The following is a 19195-nucleotide window of genomic DNA, read 5'->3' on the forward strand; positions in this document are numbered from 1 at the left end:
TTATTGTTTCAGGTTGTGTCACTAGCCGGCCCTATTCATTGTCAATATTTAACTTGTACGTGGACAAACTCTTCTCCAACATTCTTAAGTAGGATTTGTTCAACTCCAAGAAGATTTATTATTCCACGTGTCCTTGAAACATATCACGTGCAGCTACTTGGTTAATATCTGCATGGCCCAAGATTGCAAATTGCTTTGGGCCATACCCGCTACTTGGGCTAACTCCATGGCCCAATGGCAGCAGACTCAAATGCAAAATGGAGACACTGACATACCGACATACATACATCAACATAATGCGCTTTTACAATTAAAAAAATTAATCATCAATTTTTATTTATTTATTTATTTTTACCTTTGTGGTTTAAAATGTTAACGTTTCAACCAGTGAATTCTTTTAATATTGTTAGAAATAGGAAGACTTTTCAATGACTACATAAAAATTTAGCCATTATAACTACTTTCAATCTCAATCGTTTAAATATCAATGATTAATATTGTCCATTTATATATTTGAGTTCTTAATTATAAAGAATTTTTTAAACTACTTTATTTTTACCCCAAAAAAAAAAAAAAAAACTGCTTGTTGCCGCCGTTGATGTAATTCCAACATCCAAGGTTTCAACCTTCAACCTAAATCTCCATTAAATAGGTATGGAGGAACAATATAATTAACATGGATAACATTAAAGTATAACCAAACAATCAATGGGAAACTGCCAAACAAACTTGAAAAAAGGGATACGATTTTATACATATACGAACTATATGGGTAATTGTAGAGCTGGACATCGTGTCGTGTCGGGTCGTCACGAGTCGTGCCGGGCCTAGGTGATGGCGGACTATGCCACCAAATGGCACACCCCAATCCACGGCCCGGCCCACGTACCTAGCGGGCCGGGTCGCGTGCCAGCCTTTTATTTTTATTATTAATTAATTAATTTTAATATTTTTATTATTTTTATTTTTATTATTTATAGTTCTTTATATTATTATGGTTCTTTTTATTATTTTTTTAGTTTTATAATATTTATTTTTATTATTTATAGTTTTTTTTTTAATTATTTTCATTATTATGAGTCGTGCTGGCGGGTCAAAAGTTCGTGCCGCGCGCGCGCTTGTGCCTATTTTTTTTTCTCACGGCCCGGCCCATCCCTCGTTCCTCGTACCGTGTCGTGCCGCTAGCAGGCTCATGTCGTGTTGGGCCGCTAATGTGTCGTGCCCATGCCACCCGCGGGCTGCCCCGGCCCATGCCCAACTCTAGGTAATTGGATAGGATAATTACACAATTCGTAATTATTTAATTATTGCTCTCCATAACTCTCCCCGATCATTCTTGCACTTATTGGTAGATTTCATGTTTTGTTACTCATATACATACTTTGCAAAAAATCATCAATGGAGTAGTTTATTGTGTAGAGGATTATGAAAAAACAGTTAAAGAATATTTTTGGGTATTTTTATGGTCAATTTAAATCAATGATCCTAATTAATATAATGATAATCAAGGGTGCAAATTTTGTTTTTGCAGTGACTACAATAATTGCAAAATTGTCTCTTAGAAATATATGAAGTACATTGTATTCTTTTATGTAAGCACTTTTTGAAAAACCTTTTTACTCAATATTGATTTTTATTTAATACATGTGCGTTCATAATATTTTTTCTTAAAATCATTACTTTTACGAAATAAAATAAGTGTAAAAATTTTGCCCTCACAAATCCCATAAAAATGCAAATGAAAAGATACATGGGTCGAAGTATATAGCTAGATTACGTTTACAGTAAAAATTAATGAAATGCTAAATAGCGCCATAAAAAAATTATCAAATCGTCAAACATTTCATGTAAAGAAACATTCTTGTCCTTACTAAAAAACATTCCCATTTTCTTTCTTTAACAGTAGTCCATCCACCACAACCAAGCTAAGTCAACCATCACCAATCACGACACCAGTACAACCCACGCTACTAAGTCGACCACCACAACCCACAACAACCGTGTCAACCACCACCATCTACACCGGATTGCCACCACGACCGCGAAAGTCCACGAGAAATAATGGATCGTGATCAAGGTGGCTCATCGAAGAATGAACCGGAAACACCATAGTCGGCTTTTCAGCAGGTACGGCTTTTTTCTAGGGGTTTATAGGGGTTTGATTGGCCGGAGAAAAACCGGGAGTCACAAAGTGATTAACCGTCATAGTAACCAGTTTTGGGCTCCGGTTACCGTGGTCAACCGGAGCTAAAAACCAGTTACTGTCCACGGTAATCGGTTTTGACCTAGGGTTATCGTGACCGAACGCCTGCTTATGTGCCGCCGCTGGCTTTCGCCGCTACCAACTGCAGCCGGTAGCCTCTACTATTTGGTTGTGGTGGTTGGGGAGAAAAAATGGGTTAGGGTTTAAAAAGGGCAATAATGACCCTTTTCTTGAAATGATGCGGTTTTGATAAATTTAAATGGCAATGATATTTAACACTCCCAAATAAGACCATTAGTCAAAGTTCAATAATTATGCAAAAAGGTGATTATTAATAAATGAATGAAGTCGTTGAAGTTCATGTAATATGAAAAGTAGATCAAGCATCACATACGGAGCATAACAATTATAACATCTTTAACGTCTAACTCATAGTATAAGTGTATAACGTTTTTACTTGTTTAAAAGTCGGCTAACTGTTAGAAAATTAGCATCAAGCTAAGCGTGACATGTCCACTAAAAATCGATTTTCCAGTACTTAATCCACTAGGGCCAGTGGATAGCAAGTAATCTCACTTCCATAATCACTTTCTCCATTTAAGATTAATTTAGCACGTGGTTATTAGAAGGAGTTAATCATCATTAGAACATGATAACTTTATAACTTAATGTTTAGAAAAGTAAAAAAGTGCACAAGTCGACATTGATTGGGATGATTAGAGCAGTCGAAGACTAGAAGCCTGCTATATTTGACTCATGAAGTAAGATCCAGTTACTTTCTATAAATATATACTTGTAAAAAGTCAATAGACCAATAATCTTACTCAGAAATTTACATACAAGTATTTATTTAATAAGTGAAATACAATTGGCTAACAATTTTTCCAAATAAGTGGCAAGAATTTTAATATACATCGCTATCTACGTCTAAACAAGACTCAAAATCTCAAATAACGAGGAAAGGTAGGTTGTAATTTGGTGCTATGTCGATAGAGAGACTTTTGCGTGACACCGGACTCACCGCGAGTCTAATATATCTGACAATAGTATTCTAATATCTGACAATAATATTCTAATATCTGACATTAATAATCTAATGTCATATATTAGATTATTAATGTCAAATATTAGATTATTAATGTTAGATATTAGAATATTAATGTCATATATTAGCATATTATTGTCAGATATTAGATTATTATTATTGTCAGATATATTGGACTCACCGTGAGTCCGACTCACCCAATTTTAATCGATGTCAATAAGATATTGATATACGAAATTACGAAGTTCTCGAAGTTAATAGGATAGTTGGATCAAACAATAATATACTTCCTTTGTTCCATAAATAATGCACCATTTGAATGGTTGACATTATTCAATTTACTCAACCATTTTTAATTACATATTTACATATTATTATATTCATTTTAGTATAGTTTTTATAATATTACAAAAATTATAATTGAAATTTCACATATAATTAAAGATTTGGAATTTAAATTGTGCATTAGGATGCGTAAAGTAGTATGAATGATAATACTTCAATTGTTTATTTTGTTGTTCCCGTTTCATATTCTATACAATGTCTAATGTTCGCATGCATATAAGCTTATTAAAGATGAATTGTTTTTTTGTATTGTTTTTTAACATATGGTTTTTACACTATTTATATATTAATTTTAACCAGAATTTATTGTTTATATAAAAATAATGAATGTTATAGTATATACGTAGTATGTAGTAGGCCGGCGTGTGATTAGTGTCAATGTTTGTCTTAAAAAAAAATTCTTCATATTATAATTTTTAAAATAACGAAATAAATCCATGATCAAAGCTTTGCATGAAATAGCATATAAGTGTAAGAAAATTGTACTAAAAAAAATAAAACGGATGAAGTATTGCTCTTATAATATAAATGGTTCATCTTTAAATTTGAGTGTATAGTATAGATGAAATGTTCTATACGGGCAAATATTAGAGAAACATAGGAAGTATAAAATTTTCATCAAAAACATACTTCCTCCGTTTTTAAATACTTGCAAGTCATTTATAAAAACTTGTAACACTTTCCTAAAATGGAAATGTCACAACACTTGGAAGTTGGAACACACTATAACTGGAAAGTTAATTATTTTGAGGAAAAGTTGTACAGTTTCCCTTATTTAAAGTACAAGCACGACCCACTAAATTATACTTCTAACAATCTCTCACCCCCATTTTAAAGTATATTAAATCATGTAAACCCCAATTTCTTAAATACCGTAAAAAGGTGTGTGTTGCAACTATTAAAAAAATGGAGGAAGTATATTATAAAGTACCAAGAAATATGAGAAGTTATCATAATAGAATGTGTTACTATTAGCTAACTAATTACAATAAAGGGTTTTTCCCCTTTTGATCCGTTGGATGCTTGATGTCGAAATTAGTGAATACTTTTATATATTTTGTTCATCTTTGACTAGATTTCTTCAAACTTGTAAGCTATGCATTTCAACAAAGCAGTAATACTAATACATCTAACTTAATCTCTATTTGTATATACAAGAAAACGACATATATATCCAAGTGGCAATTTTTAAATCGACTCCTCTATATATATATATACAACAAACATGCACTCATTTTTCAAACAACTAACACAAAAACAAAAACACATTCATTCCTTTTCTTCTTCGATCACTATCAAGTATCAACTACTATCACCAACTATGAAGAACTTGATAAGAAGGATAAGTAGGAAGAAGGAGCAATCTTCATCTATGTCGCCACCTCGATACTCAAGATTAAGTTGTGAGGAAGTGATGAATAATAATCATCCTAGACGTGAAACTCGAAAAGGGCGTGTGCCTATTATGGTAGGCAAGTGTGAGGAAGAAGAAGAGAGATTTATGTTACCTCTTGGTTGGATGAATCATCCTATTATTGTTGATTTGCTTCAATTATCTGCCAATGAATTTGGTTATCATCAAGAAGGTGTTATTCATATACCTTGTGAAACATGTCATTTTAGACTTCTTTTGGAAAATATTTCTTCCAATTAATAAGGGAGTAATATATTTATGATTAGCTTAATCATTAGATCGACTATGGTACATATATTTTTATGGTAATTAGGTTTTTTTTTCCTCCTAATCAAGATAATTTTTGTAATATTTCTATTTAAAATTGAAGCACAGGCGCACAATGATTGGAGATCATCCTTGTTCCTTTCTTTGTATATTGGAGTAGTGCAATATATAAAGTCTCTACCAAATATGTAGAATTGAACTACAATGATGAATTTTTCATCTTCTCTTATATTATTGGTTCACCTTATTTCATGCTTTGTTCACCTTATTTCAGCATATTTACTTAATATAATAAGTCCGAATAAATTCACAGCAGAGTATATGACAAGTATATATATACGGTGCATTTAAGTTCAAATTTGTTTTTCACATGAGTAATGAGCTAGCTAGTAAGACAAATTGAATTTACAACTGAATAAATTACGGATCATATCGGAGTATAATATGTACAGTTTTGCTAAGTTTAGACATTTTAAGTACATTCAGATAAGTTTAATTAAATTCAAATAATTAAGTTAAATTAAGTGAAAATCAAGTAAATAGACCATATACTTAGTTTTACATTAGAGGAAAAAATACCACTTAATTATCAGTGTATTATAACTAATTAGTTATAATATTACGATCGAGTTAAACTGAACAAGAAACTTGAACAACTCAATAATTATGACATGCAAATAAAATACTTTGAGTTTTTCAATTCTAATGAGATAACACAAATTCTTGATTAAGGCTGACTTTCAATAAGTTATTGTAAGACGGGTAAAGTTACCCTTAAAATCTTATATATTACAAAAGTTACCATTTTCCTAATATACATTCTACCCGTAAAAAATACTTATAAATTTATATAACGCATTAGATTAATCATATTAGCCTTCATGACATGCATGTATTCATTAAAAATTACACATTATTAAAATACAATCAAATTCATTATAATTAAAAGTCAACCTTAAAGGGATTAAAGTTACCATAGAAACTGTGAAAGTTACCCTTAAATTAATCGTCTTACAATAAAATTAAAGTAAGTTTGCTTTATACAAGACTTATTGATATGATATATCCTAAAATTCAAATAAGATAGTTATGTATTTACTCCTAGAGAAAATGTTGATTTGTAAGAGAATCGAACTTTCCTTCTTATTGGGTTTTCTAATTTAATTAAGACACATATTTTACTCTAGCTGCTAATGTGATAGATATGGGTTGGACTTCATCGATCATTAGAAGAGAGAGTGTAGTTCATAAAACGACCAAATTAAAAAAAGTTCCATCCCTAACAATATGATATTTGGGGCTTCCTAGCACTCGTACTAATTCAGTCAAATATTCCCTTACTAAACGCTGTTTTTATTATCTTCTCCGTATTAGGGAAACACCAAACATTCAGTCAAATATAAGTAGATGTTTTCGACCCATATAAAAAATAATTCCCGTGGTTATGTGAAAAACTAAAACTTTGTGAGTGAAATTTGTTAAACTTACGCACACGTATTTTCCTAGTATCACCTAATATTTTTATAATCTATAATATGGCACATGCACTAAATTAAAATTTAGATTTAGGTGCGTGGATGACCTGATAAGCTGATATGTTTGATATAAGAATATACTTCCCTTACTTCGTTTAACATTTATAACTTGGGATTCAAGATTGGTGGTATGTTGACTGGGCTATGCCGGCTATCAATGCTCCATGACATAGGTTTTAACTTCTAAGCTAATTCCATTAGATTAGTTGAGTAATGTTTTGAGATGATTTCGTGATATTCAAAAGCTGAGATCAAATCTTATTGACATTACTTATCCACTTGACTTTTCATACCCCAAAAAAATTTATACCAAGTATTCAAGATTGTGTAAAAGCAAATTAAACCTTCCTTTATCCCTATTTATTGTGACCACGTATAATTAGTCTGAAAGTAGAATTGTGATATGCTACAACTAACCAAAAATCATATAGAGAAAAATATAATTAATAGACTATAAAGAAAAGTAGCACAAACGTTAAAAGACGAAGAAGTAATTCCTAAAAAAAAAAAAAAAAAAAAAAGAAAGAAAGGACGAAGAAGTAACAAACAAAACACTTCGCCCCACGAATGAAGGCTATGGCCTCTCAGGCCCACAATAGATGCCCTTATGTAATTACGTTGCAATTGTGAATTTTCCCATATTGGCAATAAAATCTAAAGCAGCTGAAAAAAGTTCAAATTAGATGACTACATAAGACTAAATAACGATGGTGAGCTAAGAATGATTTTTATTCAAATAACGATGGTGAGAATGATTTTTAATTGACTGTTTATTTGTTCTTGGTATTTGACTCGGACCACTTCATCTTTCAAACTTGTGAGCTATGCGATTCCACAAAATATTATTTTATATGCGCGACGACAATATTATATTATTATACACAAAGTATTTAATTTATTTATATATAAGCCTAAGGTTGAGATCAAACTCGAGAATTGTAACATAAATTTATAAACTAAGCTATATATAAAACACATGCATGCATATTTTTTTTTTCTATCCTTCATTCAACAAATATAAACTAAGGACGACTAATAGATCATCGTCATTCCTACCAATACTACTACTATACGATCATATTAATGTCGAGGACTCGATATTCAAGGGTATGTTGTGAAGAAGTTGATCATAGAAAACATGAAGTTAGAAAAGGGTATGTGCCGGTTATGGTAGGGAAGTGTGTGGAGGAAGAAGACAGGTTTATGGTGCCTCTTGGGTGGATGAACCATCCTTGTATTGTTTCTTTGCTTCAATTATCGGCTAATGAGTTCGGGTATCATCAACAAGGTGTCATTCAAATTCCTTGTGAGCCAAGTTACTTTATACTTGTTTTGGAGAATATTTCTTCCAATTCAAAGGGATTTTAAGATTCATTATTTGGTTAGTTTAATTTAGTTAAATTAGTTATTTGGTCTCGTTAATTTTGGTGTTATTCACATGCATTAGATCAGACAATTTACTAGCTAATTTGTAAAGTTGAGATAATTAGTAATAGGTGTTTTGTATAAGAGATAGGGATATCGATCATTGAAAGCCATCTTTGTAAATTGTATGTTGTATCATCATACATATACTCTTATACCTAGTCATATGTGTGTAGTTTATATGGAAACATATTTATTTATTATTTTTGTTAGTACTTCATTTTTCTCTTTTAATAATATCGAGCATAATTTCTTTTACTTTGTAACATATATACGGTGAGCCTTTTTCTCTTTTACTAATATAATAATTAGCTCTTTTTACTCTCTTCGTTTCGAAATAAGTGACGCACGCAATTTCCAAGATATAATAGATTATTAGATTTATTGCTAGCTTATTAAGCAACCCTGGCTTAAGTTGTTCTGTCTTTTATTTAAAGATGTACGTTCCATTGTAATTTTTTATGTCAAACTTTAAAAACTTTAGCACTAATTCTTAAGAAATTAAATAATAGTCATATGAGATATTGTCAGATTCATTTTAATAATGTCTACTAGTATGATATCAAAGTTTTACAATTTTTACGAGTATATTAATTAAAAGTATTTATTATGTATTAAACGGGTCATCTAAAAGATAATAGATGAAGAAAAATGATGTATCTTTGAACGACAAAGGGAGTAGTAGTGAGTTGCCACACATTTGTCGGACATGTAGCAAATTTTAATTCTAGGTTTAAATTCATCAAAATCTTTGACTCGGACTTCAAAAATTTGAAACCAAGGTGTACATTACATAATACTTCGTATTACAATTAAATATGGACAAGATAAAGACAACAAAGGGACTATTTTGACGGCTATATATGACAAGAAAAAAGACGCTAAATTTAATTGAATTAACAAATATGAAATATGGAAACTACATACTCAATAGGCCAAAACCCATTTCATTCTTTCTCTCCTCCATAATTATCAACCAAAACCGGTTTGATAGAATTTGATACTATTATAACACCATTATATACTTGTATATATTACTGTTGATGATAATGATCACACTGATGATCAAGCCTCTGCCACGTAGGAGGCATTCTGTTACAAGCATGCTGACATGGAAAGATTACTCGGATCTAGAAGAAGTTTGTCAGAGCAAATTAGTTTGTTACAGCAAGTTGCAAGTTGTAATAGTTTGTATACATACACTTCTCTTGTAATGATTTCATTTTCAATCTAATGAAAATCAAACGCTCTATTTTCTCTTTCTTCTTCCTCATTTTACTGTAATTTCAGCAGACTTCAATAATTACCCACAAGGCCGCAATTATGAAGAATTTGATAGTAATTAAGGATCACATATTCATATGTAGGAAGAAAGAACAATCTTTATGGAAATCGACACCTCGATACTCGTGATTTTATGATAATCATCGAAGACATGAAGCTCGAAGAGTGGTGCCTCTAGCATGGATGAACCATCTATCCTTGTATTGTTAATTTGCTTCAATTAGATGCTAATGAATTTCTTGTACCCCGTAATTAGATAATCAATTTTTTTTGTATATTCCTTTTTTTGTTTGAAAAAGGTTAACATCAATTTATAATATTTACTTTTTTTAAATAATATTTTAATCTATAATTTACAAAACTATATATATTATATGTAGTTTAATGTATTCATCAGTTAATTTAAAACGAGTCTAACAAGATTTCACATGATTGAGTGATCGATCGACTATATTATTTCACATATAAAAAAGACCTTATCGTTAAAATATTCAATTATGACGAAAAGAAAATCCTATAACGACGTTGGGAAGGAAAGACAAAGACCAAACTACCAAAGACAACTTACTTACTTCACTAAACTGCTATTAAAAGAGGGCCCCAAGCACTACTCCGGTATGAAAGGAAAAGGGAAAGATCAGAATTCGATATAAATAATTTGATGATTAGCAATCGAAGCAGGTTATTTATGACTAATTTAGGAGGAGATGTTGTTCATGTAAACACTTTCTAATAATAATAATAATAATAATAATAAATCTTGTTTCATGGAAAATTATTAAGAGGATACGATTTGGCCTACCAAATCTAAGTGGTCCAGTCGTGTTAAACTACAATATAATGTGGATTCCAAGCTCTCCAAAGTAGGAAAGAAAAGTTGGTTTCAAGATTAATTATTTATTTTTGTGTGTAAATAGAGGGCAATTATTGTCAATAAATCAATTAAGCAGACACATTAAGATTTTATGTACACTTTGAATTCTTGAACCTTGACTAGTCCTTGAGAGAGATTATTATACACACCTGGGTGCACCGTACATCTATGAGTATTTTGTTCTCATTTTGATGATTGTTTCTCATTTAATCATCAAATAGAGAGTAAATATTAACTTTAGGTTAGTTGGGTGTACGATACACCCGGGTGTATATAAGTATATAACCAAATTCTAAGTCCTTGAAACTTTGACAACTAATTTACTTCATATTCACCATTATTATTTACAGATTAACGAGTGTTAATAATTTGACTTTTTTTCAACAAATAAAAAAAAATGTCGATCCATCTAGTGCATTTTGTGGGTTGGGATTATAGTACAACAGAATAAAACTCGAAATTATTCTCAAAAAATTGTTCTAATTTAGAACCCATGGCTCAAATTTATTTGTTCAGTAGAAATATACTCCGTTCTTTTGATTGTTTATTTATGCCATTAGTAGTATAACGAATTCAAGTTAGAAGTTTCTATTTTTATCAGCTGGGATACGAGTCATACGACCCTTGTCTTTTGATTGGCTTCGGTAGAATTTTGTTGACTGTATTTCAATGCTCTATCTTTGACTTTTCAAACTAACTTCTAACCCACACGTGTCCACTAATTCAAGAAAACGAGAACCGACTATCCAATAAAGAGCTATCTAATTTAAAACCGCTATATATATACATGCACATACTTGCATTATTATTCAAGCAACCTAAAAAACACATTGCATAACAAAAACTTTCTCTCCTTCAATACTATTGTTAATCCACAACAATACTAATAATGAAGGATTTGATCGGAAAGATAGTAAGGAAGAAGGAGCAATCTTCATCGTGTTCGCCCCCTCAATACTCAAGATTATCATCATGTTGTGAGGATGAAGTGAAGAACAAACATCAAAGAAAACATGATCAAGTGGCTAAAAAAAGAGGGTACGTGCCTATTATGGTAGGGAAAAGTGAGGAAGAAGAAGAGAGATTTATGGTGCCTCTTGGTTGGATGAACCATCCTTGTATTGTTGAATTGTTACGTGTATCCGCCAACGAGTTTGGGTATCATCAACAAGGTGTTTCACAAATTCCTTGTGAACCACATCATTTTAGAGTTGTCATGGAGAGTATTTCTTGTAAATAGAATTTACGGAATCTTTAATGTAAACTCTGTAATTTTTACTATTTTTTCGAAATTAATTTTAGATGTAGTATCATTTATTTGTTGATCGATTTAGGTACTTTGTGTATATAAAGTATTGATATGTGTATAAGAAAAATTATCAGTTTTAGAATTGAATTTTAATTAGTACTATAAGATACAGTGAGCATTGGTGATCATTTTTTTTTAATTATTAGTAAATTTTTTCTTGATTTTCTTTGATTTTTATTTTATATATTGTAGCTAAAATAATTATTCATTGAATTTTACTTTTTCTTTATTGAAGAATTTGAATTACAGATAATGGAAAAAGTCCCTCCGTTTGCAAATTAATTAACTAATTAAGAATGATTAGCTTATTTTGACGAGCATTATTATTGGTTAGCTTCTTTATTTGCAAGTGGATTATCTCTATTATTAATTAGGGCAAGCTAATCCAAAGCATGACTATTCGTAATTGCGTAGGTCAAAGGCAACTTTAATTAATTATACACTAGCCCCAAAATTCGAACTCCAAATTTGTGACAATATTGAAAATGTATTACCCAAAAAAGGATTCGGAGGGAAAAGAATTTAGATTATACATATACATACAAGCTCAAAGGACCAAGTTATTATATCGAACACCAATAGGCAATAATTAATTAGGAGGGATAACTCTTTGAGCTCATATTGAGTTATTTCATTCACATTCGTCAATATGGGAATACATCTCTAGTCAAATGTGGGTTGATCATGGGAGCTAATCAACATTATCGATATTATTATTGTAGGAGCATATAAAAAGAATTAGTCGCAGTATGACTTGATTATGCACCGTAAAATCTGTATACGATTTAGGGGATATACAACGAAAATATTGATCGATAAATCGATTGTTGCTTTGAAATAATATTGATCGAATTGAATCAACTGGTCGTGGTCAAAGAAATTAAACTTGTCGTGACAGTGTGTGACATTACACAAATCTGTATGATCAGTTTGTAATATATAGTTACTTCCAATTAGACATTATTGGTATTTTTCCCATAAAATAAAAAAATATATATGTATATAAAAAGCAATACCAAAATGAAATTTTGTTATGAAATTTCAAATAAAACTAATGAAAATTTAAATAAATAATTAATTATATTGACAATAAATCAATTAAGTAGACACATTAAGAATTTATGTACACCTTGAGTTCTTGAATCTTGACTAGTCCCTGAAACTTTGCCAATTAATCTACTTGATATTCACCATTATTTACAGATTACAAGCTTAATTATAAATTAGTAGCATTGGATAATGTTTACATTGTTAACAATATTATCATTAAAATTGCATCAAAAACAAGGAACAAAAACAATATTACTAAAAAAAACGAGACAATTTCTTTATACAAGTATATATTTATAGTATGAGACTCACTGGAGGGGGAAACAAGAGAAAATTTTCAAATGGGCAAAATCCCTAAAATACTTTGTTCAACCTCATTTAAGATAGAATTAATTTTAACATCTTGGAATTGAGAATATTTAAGAATAACTAGTGTCAACAATTTGGCTAGTTTTTTTTTTTTTTTTTTTTTTTTTTTTTTAAATACTGTCGAGATCGACCTCTAGTGCATTTTTGGTATGGGATTATATACCGCAGAAATAAAACTCGGAATAATTTCTCAAAAAATGCTCAAATTTTGAACCCATGGCTCAAATTTTATTTGCTCAATAGAAATATAGCTTTTGCTTGTTTGTTTATGCTACTACACCATTATTAGTAGTATAACGAATTCAAATTAGAAGTTTCTATTTTTAGCAACCGGGATACCCTTAGCTTTTGATTGGCTTCAGTAGAATTTTGTTGACTGTGTTTCAATGCTCTATCTTTGACTCAAATATCTTTTCAAACTTGTAACGAACTAACCCACACGTGTCCACTAATACAAGAAAACGACAACCGACTATCCAGTAAGGAGCTACATATCTAAAACATATATATATATATATATATATATATATATATATATATATATATATATAGTATGGATCATGTGAAAACAAATGTTAGGGTGAAAACTGAAAACGATTCATCCTAGCCGTAGATTATAATCTAGCGGATGACATCTAACGTTTATATACTAATTTTCTCTCTCCTCCCACGAAACAATTTCTCTCTCCTCCGTTATTTTCTTCCTCCTCTCCCTCCTCTCTCCTGCTTTCTCTCTCCTAATTTCTCGACATTTTTTTCCCCAATTTTCACGCTATTTTTTTCAAATTCAGCTTCAATTACTTTGATTTCAGCAATTTTTCAGCTCTACGATCTATTATCAGGTGAGTTCTTTGTGTTAATTTCGCTATTTTTTGCATGATTTGAGGTTTTAAGGTTTTTGAAATTTTCATCAATTTTGTTCGATTTTGTTTGATTTTGCGATTTTCTGTTCGATTTTGTTCAATTTAGTTCGATTTCATGTTTTACTAATCGATTAACTTTAGTTTCTTCCTTAATTTCATTGATTTGTTCGGTTCAGTTGAGTTTTTCCACCGTTTTTAACTAATTTGAAGTTCAACTTGTTGATTTGATTGATTTTTGCAGTGGAAGAAGAAGCGTATGAGGAGATTGAAGAGGAAGCACCGATAGATGAGACGGAGATCTAAGTAGAAGAAGATCTACAGCTTTCACGATTTTTCACTCGCATTGAGAATTAGCTTTCTGATATTTGTGACGGTATTTTGAAGCTTCAGGACATTAAGCTTATTCCTCCTGCTAGTAGTGGTGATTCTAAGGTCTTTTATTTGAAGATGATGGGAGATTATCATAGGTATTTGCGGCTGAGTTTAAGACTGGTGCTGAGAGGAAAGAAGCCGCTGAGAGTATTCTCACAGCCTACAAGGTTGCTCAGGTTTAATTAATTTTTTCCTTTTTTTTGTTTGGTAGATATGTTAATTAGGGTTTGGATTTGGTTTTTGTTTGTGATTTTTGCGTTGATTTGCTATGATATTTGCATTTTGCTGGAATCATTGAGGAATATTCAAGAATTTGATAAGCTCTTTATGAGTTTCTACTTCAAGAACAACTCATCTTCTGTGAGTGGCTCTTGTTTTACCATCTTTATAGGCTCCTGGTGCTTCTGTTGTTGATTACAAGAGTTATTATCGCATTCCTCTTGGACATCTGCAGTGTAAAATGTGAAGGATTAGTATCTATTTCTTTTTCGTTAAAACATATAAATTAGTTTTGAAAATCTGTTTTTCTTGATCAGATATTAGGAAGATAATATTTGATGAACTATAGGATGTTTGATAAGCTTGTTTGTTTCTTTCTTTAACCAAGAGCATTGATGGTTGTTCTTGCAATTGTGGTTTAAATGGTGTTTGAACATGGTAATATATATGTGTAAGAATCAAATGGAAAAAAGAATATGGACAAGAAATGAATAGATTTGTTTGGATCAGAAACTCGTAGAGGATACATATCCTCTAGTCTCTGATGGTATATTCTTTTATTGGGGAATTGGAGTCTTTTTTTAAGAATTGCTCTTGAAAATTTTAGGCATGTAATTGCTTACCTTTTTCTATTATCTGATGCATGATTTGTACTTCACCAGGTATCAATTTTTCCCTTTGATCTTCAATAACTGTTGATACTTTATTATCATCCTGAAACATGCAGGGTAAAGGACATGTTAGTTAAATGGTAGAAGTGTGTCTTTAGAAATTTATTTCTAGAACTCGAGTATGCTAGTTTGCGTTATTGCGAGCTCTATCATTCCTGATCTTACCTTGTCAGCTGGAGTTAGTGTAGTAACCTTCTTCAGCCTTTGTGAAGATTTATCTTTGATTGTATGATTTTTGGTGCCTGCTTGTTCAATATCTACATTTTATCGAGATTCCTCATATACAGGTGGCTTGCTCGTATCATGATTTCCTGGTATGCTTTCATTTGCCTCTGCTTCTGTCCTTAAAACGTTGATCTTGTCAAGCTTGTTTTGCTTCAGTCTGTATGAAGTCTGTATGATGTTGGTCTGTGATGTTGGTATGCTTTTATTGGCTGTTTTGGCATGTTGAAAGCCTATTAGCTCAATTGGTCGAGCACTGTGTAATCACGGGATGTAGGTTCGAATCCTACATGGACTTTTTTAATACTTATTTTTATATTTATTGACCTCTGGGTAAATGGTGTCAAATTGATATAATTACCCGAAGTTCATATATAGTTACCTTATTTTCGATATAATGACCTTAGAATTATGGAAATGCTTTAAATTTTGTTTCAGTCACCTTATTTTTATATATAGTGATCTTTATTTTTGTATATAGTGACCTTTATGTAAATGGTGTCAAAAACTCAGTCGATATAGTTACTTTATTTTTGTATATAGTGACCTTTATGTAAATGCTGTAAAAATTGTTATAGTTATCCTATTTTTGTATACAGTGACCTCTATGTAAATATGGTCAAAATTGAAATAGTTACCCTTTTTTTGTATATAGTGACCTTAATGTAAATATTGTAAAAATTGATATAGCTACCCTATTTTTGTATATAGTTACGTTATTTTTATATATAGTGAATCTATGTAAATATCGTCAATTTAGATGAAGTTACCTTATTTTAAGCATGTAGTGACCTTTTAAACGGTTGAATTGATTATATGTAAGGTTGGAATGATCTTAGGGCTTTAGAACCGTCTGATCTTTTGTGCTAGTAATGAATGGCTAAGATTGCTTGTTTTTAGTTTTCACCATAAGCTCTGTTTTTAGCGGAACCCCCCCGTATATATATATATATGTGTGTTAGAAGATAAATATGAATGCCTATAATTATTTGATTTGATTTCACAATGTTCACACAAGTCCAAAAACTTGTGAACTTGTGTGGCATTATATGTAAAACTCTTGGCTATATAAGCCATGTTACCGGAGCAATATACATAATCAATTTCTCCATCTTCTCTTACTCCTTTATAAAACTTTCTATCGGTAAAACTTTAACACGTTATCAGCACCAGTTTTCAGTCAGGTATATTTATACCTACTTATAAAAATTTATAACAAATAATACTATCTACTTCTAACTGTTTCGAGGAGTATGCTCTATAGTTGCCCATATTTGGGATCCTCTATAACAGAAACTCAAACATTTACTATATATATACCTCAAAAACAACGGTGAAAGTTCTCTTACTTGTGAATTTACTACTATCATCTTTTGTTTATTCATGTTGATGTTTCTTTGTTTGATCCATGTTGATATTACATACTCATTTTACGTAAATTTTTATCTTAGTTATTATAATTGCTAAGTAGTAGCTTTGCATGCATATTATTATTAACTAGATTAACAAAAAGATGCAGCCTTTTTTATACTTATTATTTTTCTTACTTTTACATACTTTTTTTGTGTTTCTTTCCGTTTTCGAACCCATGATCTTTTATAGATATTAGGGCTCTCGGACCACTATGGCTTGCATTCCCAGTGTGATAACTTTTTACAATTATAAATATATATATTTAGACCATAATTTTTGTCAGTATATTAGATTGTTATATGATATTTTTACAGTTGTACAAAACAGTAACAGATAAACCTACCTCGGTAGATTTTCCCCCGATTTTCACCACAAATCTCTTATCCTCTCTTTATCCAAAAATCACCCAAAAATTATTCACCCCTTCTTCTCCAATATGTTCCCCGACGGCGACCAAAACATCCAAAACACCCACACCTTCACCTTTGAGGAAGATTTAAAGAAAATAAAACAATATTTTCTCCTAATTACGGCGCTTGTAGTTCTGTTAGTAGCAATATTAATTTTTGTCATAATGTACAAGTGAAGTTTGTTTATTTTGTCGGTTAAAAGCATGTTTTGTTTTATTATGTTGTTTTGTTGTTTTAAATCATCATTGTATAATATTACCATTATTATTATAATTATTGTTACTACTATTGTTGTTGTCGTTTTGCTGCTTATACGACTAATATGATTTTTTTTATATAGTTATATAATTACTCACAATAATAAACCAAGGGGGGAGAAAGAACTATTTTATTTATGTCTTATTATTGTTAAAAAAAAAAAATTAATTATCATGTGTTTCATTAACAAACTAAAAATATGGAAGAATTAAACACATGTGATATACGTATGATTATAAACTAATTATCACGTAATTTGTTGTAGTTAAAATGGGAGATCTTGTGAAAAGACAATTCAACATTCTAGATTTATCTGGAAAGAAATTTTTGGAATGGAAAGTGGATGCCATGATGAATTTAAAAGCTCAAGGGTTGGAGCATATTGTTAATAAAAGTCCCCCTGGTCAAACAACTGATACTACCACTTCTGCAATGACGGTTGAAAAACCCATTACCGAACAAGAAAAGGCAAAAGCCTTAGTGTTACTAAGGCATCATTTACATGAAGGCCTTAAAACTGAGTACATGATGGTTGAAGATCCCAAAGAATTATGGGACTGCCTTAATGAAAGATTTGGACACCACAAAAGGGTGCTCCTTCCTAAGGCATTATTTGACTGGACAAATTTACGGTTCCAGGATTTCAAATCTGTAATAGATTACAATTCAACCATACATGAGATAGTATCTATATTGAGATACTGTGATCATCCAGTCACCGATGAACAAATGATTGAAAAAACACTCACTACCTTTCATGCAAGCAACATACTGTTGCAAGAACAATATCGTGAAAGAGGTTTTAAGAAGTTTAATGAATTAATGAGTGTATTGCTTGTTGCGGAACAAAATAGCGATCTTTTGTTGAAAAATCATAATCTCAGACCAATTGGGTCTTTGGCCACTCATCATGAGGCAAATGCAACAAGTTCTTATCCACTCGAGGCAAATGCTGCACGAAGAGGTGGACGTGGAAATTACAATGGCCGTGGAAAAGGCCGTGGAAATTATCGCGGACGAGGCCGAGGACGTGGTAGAAACAATTTTCAAAGAAACAGTAATTTCAAAAATTTTGAAAAACAGAAGGGACATTCATCTGGAAGCCACAAACAAACTCTTTCAAAAGGAAAAGACACATGTTACAGATGTGGCATGACAGGACATTGGGGACGTACTTGTCGTACGGCCAAACATTTGGTAGACCTTTACCAGGCTTCTGTAAAAGGCAAAGAGAAAAATGCAGAAGCAAATTATGTTAATGAAGAAAATGCTCTATGTCCTACCCTTGATGTGTCCGATTTCTTCATGGACAATGCTGAAACTGGGAATGATTTCATCTTTGGAGAAAATAACAATGCTTAATTAACCCATCTACTGATGTAATATATACTACGTTTTAATGAATTTTCTGATATGTATTTTAAATGATTAGTCATGTACTCTTAATTTCTATCATAAATAAAAGAATGTATGATATTATTCTAAACTAATCTCAAATTTATTTTATGAAGATATGGATCTACCTGAAGTTAGTTCCGAATATCAATGCCTTTTGGACAGTGGAACAACACACACTATCTTAAAGGAAAGGAAATATTTTTCACAACTAAAGTTGTTTCAGGCAAATGTAAACACTATCTCCGGGTC

The 19195-nt window shown here is 31.1% G+C and overlaps 3 protein-coding genes across 3 annotated transcripts; all 3 read left to right on the top strand.

Annotated features, from left to right (window-relative positions):
• The first annotated feature begins 4914 nt into the window (after positions 1–4914).
• Positions 4915–5247, top strand: LOC110721280 (auxin-responsive protein SAUR71-like). The gene has a single exon (XM_021900420.1). The coding sequence runs from the start codon at positions 4915–4917 to the stop codon at positions 5245–5247; it is 333 nt and encodes a 110-aa protein (XP_021756112.1).
• A 6034-nt stretch (positions 5248–11281) lies between these two features.
• On the top strand, positions 11282–14286 carry LOC110721281 (auxin-responsive protein SAUR71-like). Its single transcript, XM_021900422.1, has 3 exons — positions 11282–11615; positions 13912–13962; positions 14225–14286. Exons 1-3 carry the CDS (start codon positions 11282–11284, stop codon positions 14284–14286), a joined length of 447 nt encoding a protein of 148 aa, XP_021756114.1.
• A 3532-nt stretch (positions 14287–17818) lies between these two features.
• Positions 17819–18910, top strand: LOC110721282. Its single transcript, XM_021900423.1, has one exon. It carries the CDS (start codon positions 17819–17821, stop codon positions 18908–18910), a length of 1092 nt encoding a protein of 363 aa, XP_021756115.1.
• Positions 18911–19195: the final 285 nt, after the last annotated feature.

The sequence above is a fragment of the Chenopodium quinoa genome, unplaced genomic scaffold (genome assembly GCF_001683475.1).
Source record: "Chenopodium quinoa cultivar QQ74 unplaced genomic scaffold, ASM168347v1, whole genome shotgun sequence".
Taxonomy (NCBI): Eukaryota; Viridiplantae; Streptophyta; class Magnoliopsida; order Caryophyllales; family Amaranthaceae; genus Chenopodium; species Chenopodium quinoa.